Source organism: Giraffa tippelskirchi, chromosome 9 (assembly GCF_054371585.1).
Source record: "Giraffa tippelskirchi isolate mGirTip1 chromosome 9, T2T-mGirTip1v1.2.pri, whole genome shotgun sequence".
Lineage (NCBI taxonomy): Eukaryota > Metazoa > Chordata > Mammalia > Artiodactyla > Giraffidae > Giraffa > Giraffa tippelskirchi.
The window spans coordinates 1015204-1032195 of NC_137283.1; the positions used below are offsets into that span (position 1 = coordinate 1015204).

At 47.5% G+C, this 16992-nt stretch overlaps 1 protein-coding gene across 6 annotated transcripts in view; it reads right to left on the reverse strand.

The window, feature by feature from the left end:
* Nucleotides 1-16525, reverse strand: part of VOPP1 (VOPP1 WW domain binding protein) — a 152539-nt gene extending 136014 nt beyond the window's left edge. For all 6 annotated transcript variants that reach the window (XR_014065222.1, XR_014065223.1, XR_014065221.1 and 3 more), the window contains exon 1: nucleotides 16320-16525. Coding sequence is in view for 1 of the 6 variants with exons in the window: in XM_081529441.1 (XP_081385567.1) it covers nucleotides 16320-16373 (54 nt within the window). In the remaining 5 variants the exon portion in view is untranslated. The remainder of the gene's footprint in view (nucleotides 1-16319) is intronic.
* Nucleotides 16526-16992: the final 467 nt, after the last annotated feature.

A 16992-nucleotide genomic window follows, 5' to 3' on the forward strand; every position in this document is an offset into this window, starting at 1 on the left:
ATTAATGCCACATGCTATCAAGAAGTTTTCTATATGTGTTTATATCTGAATAACTGGGTTGATTTTTGAAGATACCATCTTCATCCAAACTGAGTTTCACATTGAGAAATATTGGGCAGCGGGTTGGGGGAACAAGTCATACTGCTAGGCCAGGACAGAAAAAATATGTCTATGTCCTTACAGAGAGCCGTGGAGGTTGATTTATTTGCATAACACGAACCACAATGCAGCCACAAAGACAGAACCCTGTTACTCAGGGCTGCCTTTTCATACTGTTCATCAAGGCGAGAATGCTGACATGGGTTGTCATCACCTTCTCCAGTGCACCAAATTTATAACTAATGCTTCTATACTGTGGTGCTGGAGAAGACTCTTGAGAGTCCCTTGGACTGCAAGGAGATCCAACCAGTCAGTCCTAAAGAAAATCAATCCCGAATATTCATTGGAAGGGCTGATGCTGAAGCTGAAGTTCTAATACTTTGGCCACCTGATGCGAAGAGCTTACTCACTGGAAAAGACCCTGGGTCTGAGAAATTCAGACCCTATGATGCTGGGTAGGACTGGGGGCAGGAGGAGAAGGGGACGACAGAGGATGAGATGGTTGGATGGCATCACCGACTCGATGGACGTAAGTCTGAGCAAGCTCCAGGAGATGGTGAAGGACAGGGAAGCCTGGCGTGCTGGGGTCACAAAGAGTCGGACACGACTGAGCAATCGAACACCACCACCACCACTTAGGGTTGAAGGCATTCTAATCAACATACAGTCTAATTAAAGGACTCTGTAATTAGAGGCACACAAGAGAATCCTGTTATTTTTTCAAATGTTCACTTTAAACTTTCCCCAGAGAAATTAATGGAAACTCATACAAATTATGTGAGTGTTTCATAGCTGCTAACTTGTTTCCTTGTGCAAAACCTCATGGAAGACAGATACGGCTTTCATCAGCGGATGGGCCCTGCCACCTGTAAATGCTCTGCTAACGCCAATTCCAACCATCTCTGCTCAGTCTCCCAGGAGCCACGATTTCCCTGTCCAGAGACAGCGTGACTGTGCATTGCACTGAACAATTCCCCGCCTCCCACCTTCACCCACAGAGTCACCCATTCTTTCACTCCAGCCCCCTTGTAGCCAATGACCCCATGGACTAAGGATTTCAGACTATGGCCTAAAACACAGTAGGCTAAAGGGACAACACCAGACCCTGGCATCCCTGGTGAAGCTGACTATCAAAGAAAGAGCTGTTTTAGTGTCCTAAGACCTTTTCAGCAAAGATAGTGCAAACCTGCTAAATATCAGAGGAGAAAGCAAAGAGAAGGTCAGTGTTCAAGCTCAGAGAGGAGCTGGCTTCACTGAAAAGCTTTACACCACTTTAAGTGTCCTTATGAAGACTTAATGGTATTAATTACATTTGTGCTCAAAGTATTAATACACAGACAACTTAAGTCAGGTGGATGTTAGGTGTTAGGTAGATAGTAAAAGTTTCCTTTATTCTGGTTCCCTCACCTCTTTGAGACGGTGGTTTCAATGAGATCCTGAGCCAGCTACCAAAACCAGAACTAGACACAGTGTTGTATCCCGGTGGAGCAGAGACCAAAACCAGCCCCATGCCTCGAGGCTGCAGCAAACTGCGCCCTCGTGAGTGTCCTAGTAAGCATGCCGAACGGGACATTCCTGGGGCCGGACGCGCTTGCTGCTCCACTTCACTCCTACCCCTGCGTCCACCCCCATGGAAACAAAACAAGATATTCCCGATCGACAGCAGAGCCTTAACTTGACTCCCTCTTCACGGTGCGCTAATCAAACTCCCCAGTAGAGCTATTCCCTAATGATCTCAGATGACTTCTGCCAGTAAAAGGGCAGCTGAAAGGCCCATTTTGTCTTCCTGCCACAGAGAGCAGGAGGACCCCCTGACTCCCACTTGTCAAACTATATGTGTCTGTCTTTTTCTTATGTGCTCACCCCATTCCAGGTCTTTCTCACCCGCTGTGCTGGACGTGGCAACACGCAACTCAATTCTGATCGAAAGGGTGGGAATGAAATAAAATAAACCAAATAAACCTATGTCTACTCTTGGAAGTTTCATGAAATACATCAATACCAGGCCATGGTGATGCTTGGAAAGGGGCCAGACGGAGGCCTATGAAGAGGCTGACCCCTCGAGTCCTCCGAGAGAAGCGTGACTCCTGTCCAGGATAAAGTCTAGAAGGACCGCCCCTGCCCCCAGAGCTGGCCGCCCGGCAGCGTGACCAGCCGCCACAGGGATGGCCCCTCACACCCTGCTCAGCTGACCCAAGCCCAGGTCAGGATGCTGGTCCCAGTTCCTTTCCTGCTAGGAAGTGGTAAACGCATCGAGCGCATCAAGTAACCTGTGGTCTCAACTCCACATACTGTTAAAGAGGCAATTTCTAGACCTTCCTATGGGCCCTCCGTCCTGAAACTGACCTTCCTAAGAACACACGCGCTGGTGAAGATGCCGGTCAAGCGGCTGTGCTAGTCCCCTTTCACAGCCAGCCTCCTCCCCTCTCCAGAACAAGGCGGCCTCCCACTCATCCCTCCTCGTGCAGGCTGCACTGCTCTAGGGCCGAAAAGCGTCCAGGTCTCTGGCTAAGGCCACTGCACACACTGGTAGCAACTCTCTTAGAGAGAAATTACTCTGACATGTTAACATGCTAAGAAAGACTTTATTCAAGACTATGGGCCCAGGGGAGAGTGTGCTGGAGCTCAATCCCCAAATGAACAAGGACAAGTGGGGGGTTACAGCCAAGGAGCAGAGTGAGGGAGTCGGGATGGAAAATCATGAGCAGGACACAGCCAGGGGAGGGGCGTTCTTGCTAAGCTGACTTAAGAGAATTCTTGCTGAAGGCAGGGCAAAGTCAGTGGATATCAAGGGTAGGGGGATAACTTAGCAAGAGTCTTGCTAAATGTGGGTCAGTAAAGACAGATGTGCAAGGCCAAGCAGAAGCTAGTCAAGAAGACAGCTCAAAAGAACCTCGCTGAAGCCCCACCAAGGAGCCCACCCTTGTCAACACATACTTTACATCTCAGGCGTTCCCAAATATTTACCTTTTAATTAAATTGAAAAACAGCCTGATCATAGTTTACTATGAGGTTTGGGCATATTACTCAGAAGAAGTTCAACATGAAACTCCTTCCATTTCTACCAGTGATACATGATCTAAAGGAAAAAAAAAAAAAAAAAAACCTCATCCACCTCACTCAGAAATGTATTGCCAGTAAATGTTTACTGTTTAATAATGTTTTTAATAATGTTTAATAATACTCAGTTTGTAATATATTTATATTGTTTCAATCAAATGTATAGTAATAGCTGTAATAACTCTTTAATCTTTTAATGATTTATCTGAGGAAATGTTTCAAAAATTAACTGGAGATATATATTTTTGTTATTAAAACGGATATCAAAAACAGACTATTAAGCATAGATTTCACTAGACTAAAGTTCTGTGGGGAAGTAGAATGGAGACAGAAGATTAAAGAGAAAAGCATATGATATAAAATTCCCAAATGTTATAAGATGAACTTGTTTGTTTATTTTTAAAGGAATTATAAGACATAACCTAGAAGTTGAGAATTACATTTTATTCAGCAGATATACTGAGGATATAAGCCCTGGAGACAGGTTCTTAGGTGGCTAAAAGACTGCTCCAAAGAGGTAAGGGAGGAGCCAGGAGATATATATATATATAAACAAAACAAAACAGCTAGTTAAGAGTATTAAAAGATTACTGTTAAAGAAAACCAGGCATCTTTGGACTTCCCTGGTGGCCCAGTCGTTAAGACTGTGTTCCCAATGCAGGGGTCCTGAGTTCAATCTCTGATCAGAGAAGTGGATCCCACCTGTCACTACTAAAGATCTCGCAGACCGCAAGGAAGGCACTGCATAACCAAAATAAATAAATGAATACTTTAAGAAAAAAAGAAAACCTGGCATCTCAAGTTAACGAATTTACTACTTTTCTTAGTATGGTAAGATGCAAGAGTCTAGGTTCTTTGAAATCCTTCCTTTGCTATGCATTTTAACTATTTAGGGACAGTATCTTGTTTTTCTGTATCCTGAATCCCCTCAGGGTGCACAGTCTGGGAGGCAGCAGTCACTGCTGGCTCAGAGGCCACAGTATCCTTTGTTTACTGATACCGCAGGTGACATTCTTCCTTCACAATAATCAGTATCAAATTGCTACTGGTATTTTTTTTTTTTGGTTGCGCTAGGGCTTCACGGCTGTGCACAGGCTTTCTCTAGTTGTGGTGTGGCGATTTCCCTCTGTGGGAGCCTCTCCCGTTGCAGGGCATGGGCTCTAGGTGTTGCAGAAACCACTACGCAAGAAACCAAGCACCACGCTCGGAGAGCTGGAGAGCTCGGGTTTACTAGGCCGGCGGGCCCAGAGGAGCTAACACTCCAAGCTCAGAGCCTCGAACAAAGGGGTCAGAGTTTTTATAGACAGATGATAGTGGGCAACACTGGCTGTTAATAGGCTGGTTTAAACTAAAGTGTTTTGCGTGTGCTGGAACAGCAGTCAGGATGGAGAGGGGGATGCCTGACCTTTACACGGACAGGCATGATTAAGCAGGTTTGCAGGGCCGGGCAATTGCAAAGAGCAGGACAAGGGCGAGTGAGATAAGCTCCAATTCCTAGTATTGTTAAGTCCCCACTTCCTGAGCCTACGTGACCTACTACGTGATCCAGACTTTGGGAGGAGCAAGCTGAGTTACAGAGGCAGAAGGAGCAGGAGGTTCTGTAACATTTTAATTTTTCCTCTTTGTAGGCACACAGGGCTCAGTAGCTGTGGCACATGGGATGCGTTGCTCTGCAGCATGTGGGATCTTCCCGGACCAGGTATCAAACCAGTGTCCCTGCACTGGCAGGCAGGTTCTTAACCACTGAATCACCAGGGAAGTCCTGGCTCCTGGTATTTAAATTTCACTGTATACAATGAGTGCTATTCTAGTTTAATTTTAAATAGCTAACTTTCATAATATAGAAGAGAGCAAATCCATTCATCTCATTGAATCCAGCTTATTAGTCATTTAAAATCTTTAATAAAAGACTGTACGTCAAGTTAAAAAACATGTGCAGGTGTATGTAGTTTCTGAAAGTTCCCTAAGAGAGTATACAAACAAAAACTCTGACACTCTCTGAGCTAGAGAAAAATGGCCAGGTGGAAAGTGACAAGAAATCAGTAAAAAAGAACAACAGAGGGAAGCCAGGGTTCCTGAAAAGAGTCCTGAATTGCTTGAAATATATCTTAATGTCAGTACAGAGCAGCTGAGGTCGCAGAGACCCTGCAGCAGTGCAAGAACGATGGGGCTACGGGCCTTGCTTCAGACACCCCACACCCTTCCCATCCCCCCTTCTCATCCCGGCTTCTTTGCTAACTAAGGAAACAAGGTGGGCTTCCCAGCTGGTGCAGTGGTGAAGAGTCTGCCTGCCAGTGCAGGAGATGCAAGAGTCATGGGCTGGATCCCAGGAAGAGTCCTTGGAGTTTCAGGAAGATCCCTTGGAGTATGAAATGGCAACCTACTTCAGTCTTGTTGCCTGGAAAATTCCATGGACAGAGGAGCCTGGCAGGCTACAGTCCATGGGGCTGCAGAGTCGGACACGACTGAGCGACTGAGCGCGCACACACACACACACACACGCGTGCGCACGCACACACACGCGCACACAGATGTGTGCACACGCGCACGCACACACACGCATGCGCGCACATGCGCACACACACAGAGACGCACGCGCATGCACGCACACACAGACACACAAACACGCGCACACGCGTGCGCGCACATGCACACACACGTGCACACACGCACATACACGTGCGCACATACACACAGAGACACACGCACACACACGCGCGTGCACACACACACACCCGGAAACGAGGAACTACCAGTAGGAACTTTCTGAAACCCTCACAAACACACTCCCACACTTCCCGCCCACACTCTCTCCAAGAAGCGCTAGTTTGGTTCTTTCGAAAAAACTGTCACAAATTACAAAACACCAAGAGACCAAGACCAGCTAAAGAGTCAAAGGGTTTCACTCATCTTTACTTCCCAGTTAAAGTCCAGGTGTGACCTGTGTGGATGCTGCCTTCTGCTTCACCATCCAAATAGCATACAAGGGGAAGAGAACATTTATCTGCACTCTTTCATTGCTTTACCGAGGGCAACAATGAAGAGCCAAAGATGACAATCATCACACTCTTCCTTTCATTTTTTTTGAACAGCTGGGACAACAGAGGGTGACATTGTTGGATGGCATCACCGATTCAAAGGACATGAGTTTGAGCAAACTCCAGGCGATGGGGAACGACAGGCCAGCATGCTGCAGTCCATGGGGCCGCAAAGAGTCAGACACGGCTGACAGATTGAACAACAACAACAAAAGGCAAGAAAGCAGAATTTTGAAACAAAAAGGTATTTTGGGGTCTTCCTTGGAGGCTCAGTGGTAAAGACTCTGCCCGCCAATGCAGGAGATGTGGGTCTGATCCCTGATCTGGGAAGATTCCACGTCTCAGAGCAACTAAGCCGGTGCTCCACAACCACTGAGCGTGTGCGCTAAAGCCTGGGAGCCACAACTACGAAGCCCATGTGCCCAAGAGCCTGTGCTCTGCAACCAGAGAAGCCCCCTCCGTGAGAAATCCACACACCGCAGCTGGGGAGTAGTCCCCACTGACCAAAATTAAAGAAAAGCGCATGCAGAGAGGAAGACCCAGCACATCCAAAAATAAATAAATAAAAGTACACATTTTTTTCAGAAAAGGTATTTTGGGGAACCCTCTCTCCATTTTGGCAGGGAACCTGGACAAGGAACCTTGCTTAGAAACAACTGACGATATTCACAATCTGCTGGTCCATCCTGTGCTGAAAGCTAAATTTCAAGTGGTGAATTTTCCCAGAGCTTCCCTCTGGGAAAGCTGGGGCACTTCTTTTCTTACAGGTGACTCAGCTGAGTTGATGGGAGCCTAAGTAATTCACTCAAAAGCCTGCCAGCCAATAGACAAAGAGCTGAGATTCCACAACACATCACCATGTTGCCATCTGCTGTGGTCTGAATGTTTGTGTCCCCTAAAAATCTCAAAGCCAGGGTAGCGGCATTAGGAGGTGGAAACACTTAGAATGTGATTAGATCACAGTGCAGAGCCCTCATGAATGGGATAGATGCTCTTATAAAAGAGACGCCACAGAGACTGCTTACCCCTCTACCATGTGAAGACACAGGCAGAGGTGCCAGCTGTGAACCAGGAAGAGAGTCCTCACCAGAAATGGACCTGGTGGGTGCCCTGACTGACTTGCCAACCTCCAGAACTTTTGTTGTTTATAAACCACCCAGTAGGTAGTATTCTGTACTTTGTTATAGCAGCTCAAATGGACTAAGACAACATCTAAATGAGAAACTAACTACTATCATGTCTTCTGTGCTTCAAGCACACAACAGATCAATTTCAAACCTGATTTATAAGATACTACTTCTTTGTTCTGGTCTGAGGATACCGTGCTCTTAAGAACTTTGAAGTATGCAGATGCACTTCTTGAAAAAAATATGTATATTCATATTCGTTGCCTCTCTGCATTCGCTGACCACTTGACTCACTAACCCCAACCAGCAAAGGTCACCGTGTCCAACTCACCAAGCACAACGGCTTTGCATAAAGCTCTCAACTGCTCTGCAGCATGAGCACAAAATAACTCCCAAATTTAGATATCTTGCTGGAGTTCTAGACTTTCATTTGTTAGATCTTTCCTCACCAAGGAAACACTTCAAAGCACTGCATATTTACAGCTAAATTCTGACTTTTTAAAATTAAGGACATCTATTCTCCAAGTCAAAATCTCAATCACTTAATAAGAGTCTCCATCAGTTCAACATTTTTATTACTCCATTGGAAAAGCTGACAATGGTATGATAATGAAATCTGGATACGGCACAAAACCATAAAGGACATCTGATTTTAAAAAACAGTATTCAAACAGGCTTAAGAAGATGAAATGAAGGAAGTAACATAAAATATAATTAGAATGAATATATAGTCCTCAATTCAGGTTTTAAATATTATACTAAACACTCTACAACTGTTATGAGGATTTGTGGGTTACCAGCAGCTGATGTTAAAAAGATTTAAGTGTCACTGCAAAGTCAAGGTCAATCTCTTGGATTATTTCATCTGCGTAACGAAAAGGTCTGAACAAGGGCTGTGACAGTGCCAGTGAAAGCACACGTAGAGAAGAGGGTGTCCTTACTGTTCAAACAAGTCCCAATGGGGAAGAGATGGGAGTCAAGCCAAAGTCAAGCCAATGTTGACAAAATGCACACAACACTGAGCTCATTCTTCCTAAAAGGTGCACCAACACCCAAGGCCACTCAACAAGAGCAGCTCCGCAAGCTCCCATGCCAGGGCCACAGGCAAGGAAACACAGCACCAGCAACACACAGATGGGCGGCAAAGCGACCTTGCAGATCTTGACGCAGATCTTACAAAGCTACACCAAGCCTATGGAGGAGACAAAAAAGTCTGGCAGGTACCTGTTAATAATGACCCTACAGATGCTCCAAACAGAAGGATATGAATAAAAAAAAAAAGACCAAGAGAAGCTGGAGACGGCCCTCCCGCCCCCACCTGGAGCTGGTGGCATTGATGACTCAAGCAAGTAACTCTGGAAAAACAGAAAAAAATTCTTAATATGATCATGCCACTAACTTCCAAAGTCAAGTGAGGACTATGCTATTATGCATCACAGACTTTCACCAGAAAAATAATCCCTCCCCTCACCCATTGATTCAATTCTAAAACTGAGTACTTGGAATAAAATTAACTTATTTTATAATCCAGGCTTTGCTTTTTCAAAATAAAGCTAAATCAAACTTTTTTCCCACTATGAAACTTTGAACCCTGTTTTATTCACTTTTCAGTGGTCTTTTTCTCAGTTCAGTTCAGTTACTCACTCGTGTCTGCCTCTTTGAGACCCCATGGAGCTGCAGCTTTCCTGTGCATCAACAACTTCCAGCACCAAGTCCCAGAGCTTGCTCAAACTCACATCCATTGAGTTGGTGATGCCACCCAACCATCTCATCCTCTGTCGTCCTGTTTTCCTCCTGCCTTCAATCTTTCCCAGCATCAGGGTCTTTTCCAATGAGTCAGTTCTTCGCAGCAGGTGGCCAAAGTATTGGAGCTTCAGCTTCAGCATCGGTCCTTCCAATGAATATTCTAATGAATATTCATGTCTGATATCCTTTAGGATTGACTGGTTGTATCTCCTTGCAGTCCAAGGGATTCTCAAGAGTCTTCTCCAACACCACAGTTCAAAAGCATCAATTCTTCGGCGCTCCATTTTCTTTATGGTCCAACTCTCGCATCCATACATGACTACTGGAAAAACCACAGCTTTGACTAGATGGACTTTTCTCGGCAAAGTAATGTCTCTGCTTTTTAATATGCTGTCTAGGTTGGTCACAGCTTTTCTTCCAAGGAGCAAGCACCTTTTAATTTCAGGGCTGCAGTCACCATCTGCAGTGATTTTGGAGCCCAAGAAAATAGTCTCTCACTGTTTGCATTGTTTCCCCATCTATTTGCCACAAAGTGATGGGACTGAATGCAGTGATCTTCGTTTTTTGAATGTTGAGCTTTAATACAGCTTTTTCACTCTCCTCTTTCACTTTCATCAAGAGGCTCTTTAGTTCTTCTTCACTTTCTGCCTTAACGGTAGTGTCATCTGCATATCTGAGGTTATTGATATTTCTCACGGCAATCTTGCACATCCAGCCCAGCATTGGACATGATGTACTCTGCACAGACGTTAAATAAGCGAGGTGACAGTACACAGTCTTGACGTACTCCTTTCCCAATTTGGAACCATTCCATTGTTCCATGTCTGGTTCTAAAAGCTGCTTCTTGATCTGCATACAGATTTTTCAGGAGGCACATTAGGTAGTCTGGTATTCCAATCTCTTGAAGAATTTTCCACAGTTTGTTGTGATCCACACAGTCAAAGTCTTCAGCATAGTCAATAAAGAAGAAGTAGACATTTTTCTGGAACTCTCTTGCTTTTTTTATGATCCAACGGATGTTGGCAATTTGAACTCTGGTTCCTCCGCCTTTTCTAAATCCAGCTTGAACTTTTGGAAGTTCTTGGTTCACATACTGTTGAAGGCTAGCTTGGAGAATTTTCAGCATTACTTTGCTAGCGTGTGAGATGAATGCAACTGTGCTGCTGCTGCTGCTAAGTCGCTTCAGTCGTGTCCGACTCTGTGCGACCCCATAGATGGCAGCCCACCAGGCTCCCCTGTCCCTGGGATTCTCCAGGCAAGAACACTAGAGTGGGTTGCCATCTCCTTCTCCAATGCATGAAAGTGAAAAGTGAAAGTGAAGTTGCTCAGTTGTGTCCGACTCCTAGCGACCCCATGGGCTACAGCCTACCAGACTCCTCCGTCCATGGGACTGTCCAGGCAAGAGTACTGGAGTGGGGTGCCACTGCCTTCTCCGACGCAATTGTGCAGTAGTTTGAATATTCTTTAGCATTGCCTTTCTTTGGGATTGGAATGAAAACTGACCTTTCCATTAGTGTGGCCACAGTAGTGTGATCACTACTGTTTTCCAAATTTGCCGGCATATTGAATGCAGCATTTTCACAGCATCATCTTTTAGGATCTGAAATAGCTCAGCTAGAATTCCATCACCTCCACTAGCTTTGTTCATAGTGATGTTTCCTAAGACCCACTTGACTTCACATTCCAGGATGTCTGGCTCTAGGTGAGTGATCACACCATCATGATTATCTGGGTCATGAAGATCTTTTTTGTATAGTTCTTCTGTGTATTCTTGCCACCTCTTCTTAATATTTCCTGCGTCTGTTGGGTCCATACTGTTCCTGTCCTTTATTGTGCCCATTTTTTCATTAAATGTTTCCTTGGTATCTCTAATTTTCTTGAAGAGATCTCTAGTCTTTCCCATTCTATTTTTTCCTCTATTTCTTTGCAGTGATCACTGAGGAAGGCTTTCTTATTTCTCTTGTTATTCTTTGGAACTTTGCATTCAGATGGATATATCTTTTCTTTTCTCCTTTGCCTTTCGCTTCTCTTCTTTTCTCAGCTATTTATAAGGCCTCCTCAGACAACCATTTTGCCTTTTCATGTTTCTTCTTCTTGGGGATGGTTTTGATCACCACCTCCCGTACAACGTTACGAACCTCTGTCCATAGTTCTTCAGGCACTCTGTCTATCAGATCTAGTCCCTTGAATCTATTTGTCACTTCCACTGTAGAATCATAAGGGATTTGATTTAGGTCATACTTGAATGGTCTACTGGTTTTCCCTACTTTCTTCAATTTAAGTCTGAATTTTGCAATAAGGAGTTGATGATCTGAGCCACAGGCTGCTCCTGGTCTTGTCTTTGCTGACTGTATAGAGCTTCTCCATCTTTGGCTACAAAGAATATAATCAATCTGATTTCGGTATTGACCACCTGGTGATGTCCACGTGTAGAGTCGTCTCTTGTGTTGTCGGAAGAGGGTGTTTGCTGTGACCAGTGCGTTCTCTTGGCAAAACTGTTAGCCTTTGCCCTTTTTCATTCTGTACCCCAAGGCCAAACTTCACTATGTACTCCAAGGCCTTTTTCTAGGATCAGTTTTTTCAGTGATAATTTCCTAACCACTGTCCGTCCAGTTTGGCAGTTTTCAAAGGGTAGCTGTGAGGATGGTGAGATGATTCGAAACCACGTCTTGTGAGAAATGATGGAAGGAAACGAAACCTAGAGAAGAGCACATGGAGACCAGCACAGCGGCGCGCGGCCGACGGGCCGTCACCGCGATTAGTGCAGCCGAAGGGCCGTCACCGCGATTAAGGCAGCCGAAGGGCCGTCACCGCGATTAGGGCAGCCGAAGGGCCGTCACCGCGATTACGGCAGCCGACGGGCCGTCTCCGCGATTAGTGCAGCCGACGGGCCGTCACCGCGATTAGTGCAACTGAAGGGCCGTCGCTGCGATTAGTGCAACTGACGGGCTGTCGCTGCGATTATAATTCTTCTGAAAAGCACAAGGATACAGAGCTAGGACCAGGCAGAAACAATGCAGACATCGCTACTGACTATAACAGAAAACTTGAACAACTAAAATTATCCAAAATGTTGATACCTTGCTTTAGAGATAATGAGTGTCCATCTCTACAGGTGTTCACATAATGATTAGCTCTTTGTGTGATTAGCGCACAAAGACCCTTCAGAGTCATAGCTACTTCCCCTCTCCTACTGAAGACGTATTCAGCTCCCTCCTCCATGGTGATTACCCCTGGTTCTTTTCACTTGCTCAAATATTTATGGAATCCCTACTCTATGCCAGGCACTATTTCAGGAGTTGGAGATATTTCAGTTAACACAGTGGATCAAAACCTTTGCCTTTATAATGTATCGACTGTAGGAGGTAAATTCCATCATATTTTGAAGTGAATAAATACAGAGAACAGAGGGAATTGGTTAGGTTAGAGCCAGTGTGCTAGGAAGAGATTTAGGTTTGAATTTTATATAGAGTGGTCAAGGTAGGCCTTATCAAGAGGGTGACATCTGAGAGGCCTCATTGAGAGGATAAATGTAGGTTCTAAGAGAATGACTTGCCAGCCCATGGCTAAATAATCCAGTGGCCACTAGCCTAATCTGTGTACTTCTAGAGTCACTGCTGTCCAGCTGGTCTTCATAGGTTTGCACAAGTCAAAGCATGCAAGGTTAATTAGGGCCCCAGAGTCTGGGCCCAGAGCCCCAGGTCCTCTTCATACAGGACCAGTTCCCACAGTTCCGAGTAGAGTCCTTCCCACCAGGTTCATTAACCACTGTCACCTCTCACCCTCATCGCCCAGCTTCCAGGGAGCTTCCAGAGATAACAAACTCCCTACAGTCTTCTCTTTCATTCCAACTGCATGTTGCTCAGGGAGAGCTGCAGTGGTTTATTTCAGAAAATTGGCATCCAGGGGCTGCCACATTCATTGCAATTCCAGGGTACAAAAAACAGATGGCATGAGACAAAAAACACTCTTAAACATGAGTTGGTTCTAATTTCAAGACTCCTGGGTGTCAAAATACAATGGGCTCGGAAAAATATTCAGTAATCCTGTAACTTCCCTAGTTTCAGGAGACAATGTTCCCTTTCCAACTGTCTCTAAGAGAAGACCACTCCTTTTTCTAGCCCAAGAAGGGATGTTCTTTGGCCAGAATAACTTTGAAACACATGGTGGCCTCACTTAAAGGTTTTCAGTTTTTGGTCCAGGGGAGGATCAGAAAGATACTGATGCCAGTCTCTTGAATAAAATAACGTAGTGCAGAGTTTTTTCCCTTGCGAATGGATGCTTACAGAGCCCCCAGCCCTGGCACGGGGGTAATTTTATACTAAATAATATGCTACACATTTCTGGGCTCATTTCAGCAAGGACAGAACCCAGAACAAATACTACTCAGTATATAACAAAGTGTCGACAACCTGACCTCTAGAAAGAGATTGCAGTGAGGACATCCAGAAAAACCACACATTCTGACAAAAGCACGTTCGCACATATGCTCAGCACCTAATGACTCCCCAGGTTCTACTAAGGCATAATTAGCTGTGAAACTGCTTTTCTTATTGTTTCTAAGGTGCTGCTGCAGCCCAGCGCAGGCCACCGGGAATTAGTTCACTAGAGTTACTAGGAGACAGCTCACAGCATCACTCCTCCTGCCGGCACTGTTAGCAGGGCCTCCCAGAGAACAGAAGAAAAACACAGAACTTTAGAATTTCATGACCTTCAAAGAGCTTTGGGATTCCCCTCTTCTGTGGCCTCCCCCATGGCCCATGTGCCTGGGATCTACCAGGGTGGCATGGAGTGACTGGGAGGAGAAAAGAGGTAACTAGGGTCTTCACTGGCTTCCCATGCAGTTCACAAGCAAGTCCAAGTTGACGGAAAGAAAAGGTCCCTTCAGTAATGAGCTCCCCAGAAGCCTCCCCGGGGAAGGGATAATGCCACCCACAGCCTGTTTTCTACTCACAGGCTTTCAGGTGAGCACATACTCGGGCTTCCAGGACAGTCCTGCTGCCTAACTGTGCAGACTGCTAACAGTCCCCAGCTTCACTCACCAGTGTCACAGATCGGATGCTAAACTACATGGCCCCCTAAGGAAATGTAACTGAGTCCCTAATGGGTATTTGGTTGGCTTTACCCATTTCATGAGACAATACGTCTCCAAGTCCACCGTCGGCCTCAGGACAGACCTGTACAAATTCTCTCCAGGTCCGTGTGTCCAGCAGTGGGAGAGGCAGCAACACAGCACCGGGTGGTCGGGCCACTGCTGGTGCTGGCATCTCAAGCCCTCACATGTCACAGCAGTGAGCCTGTGGCCAAGCTCTTTACCATCTCCCATTTGAAACAAAAAAGGGAATTAAAGTAATTGCTAAGAAGATTAATGAGCTAGTATTTGTCAAGTGCTTAGAACAATCCCTGACACAAGGTAGGCTCGCTGTGTTTGCTAATTAAAAAACAAATAGGCAGTCTAGCCGTCTAACAGGTAAGTGAATTTCTATATAAGCATGTGAAGCAGCTGGAGGAAAGCCCTTCTTAAACAGCTTTTAGATACTCTCCCTGCTCAAGGACTTCTCCCAAGCACACTTCCCCCACCCTCGCCCAGAGCAACCCAGAGTTGGAAGAGGACCCCGGAGGGCAAAAAGGCTGCCAGGTGGTTTATGGTCAACTACACTACAACCACCATGAAACCAGCGCAAGCAGAACAAAGGAACAGAGGAGAATCCCAGGTTGCAGCTGGCTGTCAGTCTTCCCAGCATCTCCCTTAATTGTCTTACACCCTCAGACAGAAAACAGCTCTTTCCTTCCACATACTCAGCAACAGAAATTGCACATGTAAGTATGTGATTCAGGCCTTTAAAAGCATCAAAAATGTACTGATAATCAATATTAAATGAAATTGAGAGCAATACACTAAAGATGAAAACATCTCAGATACATAACTCATGCGTTAAGATTCCATGTGATAAATTAGAAAGAAATCTGAATGCCTCAGAGAGACACCTCTCTACCGAAAACAAAATAGATGCTTGGGACAATCATGTAAAAATGGGCTACACTGCATCATCTCATGAAAAGAAAAATTACCAACCATCTAGATATTCGACTTTGTGAAAGCATCAATTCAGTTATTTAAATCTCAGTGTAAACAATTTCACCAAGTGCTGATTTTTAAGTGGGGGGTGGGGGGCGGGATTGCACGTGTAAGTACAGATGCACGCCTTTTTCTGTGAACAGTGGTGTCAGAGTCACTTCTCCATTATCTGTCTGGTGGTCACGGAAAGGATGTGATTCCTGAGGTCATAAAATTCCGAATAACCAAAGACAAGTGCAGGGAGTGGAGGGCACCCAACGAGAATGTTCACCACTTCGCCAGGGGGACACAGGAACAAAACCAAGAAGTCTTGCTACGGTGGAGCCTGGCCCAAGAAACTTTTCATCAACCTTTCTTTTGGGAGAGCTCAGGCTCTCCCTCCCAGCATTTTGTAACTTGTATTTCTTTACAAATGAGAAAACCAAGGAGCCATTTCCAGAGATTTACTACCTAAAACAGAAAGCGTAAGCTACTCATCACCCATTTACTTAGACTTCATTAATAAAATTTCCTTTAAAATAATGAAGCGGAGCAAGGAATGAACAAGCCCTAGTCCACACTGCGCCGCAGCCGCTACCCCCAGCTCACATTTTAAAGAATCCGTTTTATCAAGAAGGGGGGACCCCGTCCGAGGGCGCCCCTTTCCAGCCGTGGGCAGTCGAGGTGTCCACGAGGTCGCGGTTCCCGGCGCTTCCCCCGCGGTCGCTTCAAGTCCCGGGGGTCGGCGCCCAAAGGCCGCACCCACCACCCCATCTCTTGGAGGTTTTCTCTCGCACTGAAGACTCGGAGCTCCATCTTCACAAGCGAAGACTTCTGCGGTCCCGCCATTTCGCTCGTGCTCCCGTGACGTTTCCCGCAAGCACGCGTCCGCGCGGTCGCACCCGACCGGCGGCGCCCCGGCCTCACGCCCCCGGGCGCCGGGAATCCCCGCCTGCGCCGCCCCGAGACCCTCGCCCAGCCCAGAGCCCAGGGCGCTCCCGAGTCCGCTCTGCGCGCGAGCAGCGGTCGGTGCGGGGCGCGGGGGCCGCCGGCATTAGAAGCGCGGGGACGGCTCGGGCGACCCTGCCGCCGGGGCCCACAGCCTCCCGCGCCGGGGCGCCGGCGGGTCGCTGAGCCCGGGGCTCCGGCCCTCGGCGCTGCTCCCGCGGACCCCACCAGGCCCGGCCCTACCTCCACCAGCAGCCCGAGCAGCAGGGCCGCCGCTCTCCAGGCCGGGCGGCCCATGGCTGCGCGTCCTCCCGGTCGCAGGCGCGGGTCGGCAGCACGGCCCCTGCCAGGCGGCGGGCGGGATCCCAGCCTGGGGACCCAGAGGCGCGAGCGGCCGAGCGGGGACCCGGGACGAGCCGCCCCGCCCTCGCCGCGCTCCGCCCCGGCTCGCGCGCCCGGGCTCGCGCGCCCCCGGCTCCGCTGGAGCGTCGGGGGTCCCAGCTCCAGAGTGCACGCGCCGGGAGCCGGCAGCCGAGGAGCGCGCCCGGGCTCGCGCGCCCCCGGCCCCGCTGGAGCCTCGGGGGTCCCCGCTCCAGAATGCACGCGCCGGGAGCCGGCAGCCGAGGCGCGCGGCCGGCCGAGTGGGAGGGAAGCCGCCCCGCGTTGCTCCCTCCGAAGACACCGTCGTGTCACCCCTGAATAGACCCGTAAGGTTTATGAAAGAAGCAGCGTCTCCGCGGTGGGAGGCTTGTTCCAAGGAGGCCCGGGAACCCATTGTGTGCCTGCAGGTTTTCCGTCCCTCTCATCCCCGCGCTCACCGTGGGCTGGTACACCCTCCCCACGCGCGGCTGCACGGACGGCCAGACGATGAGGAGGCAGGCCGAGGGCGGAGGGCTCCCATGCCTCATCTCTCACT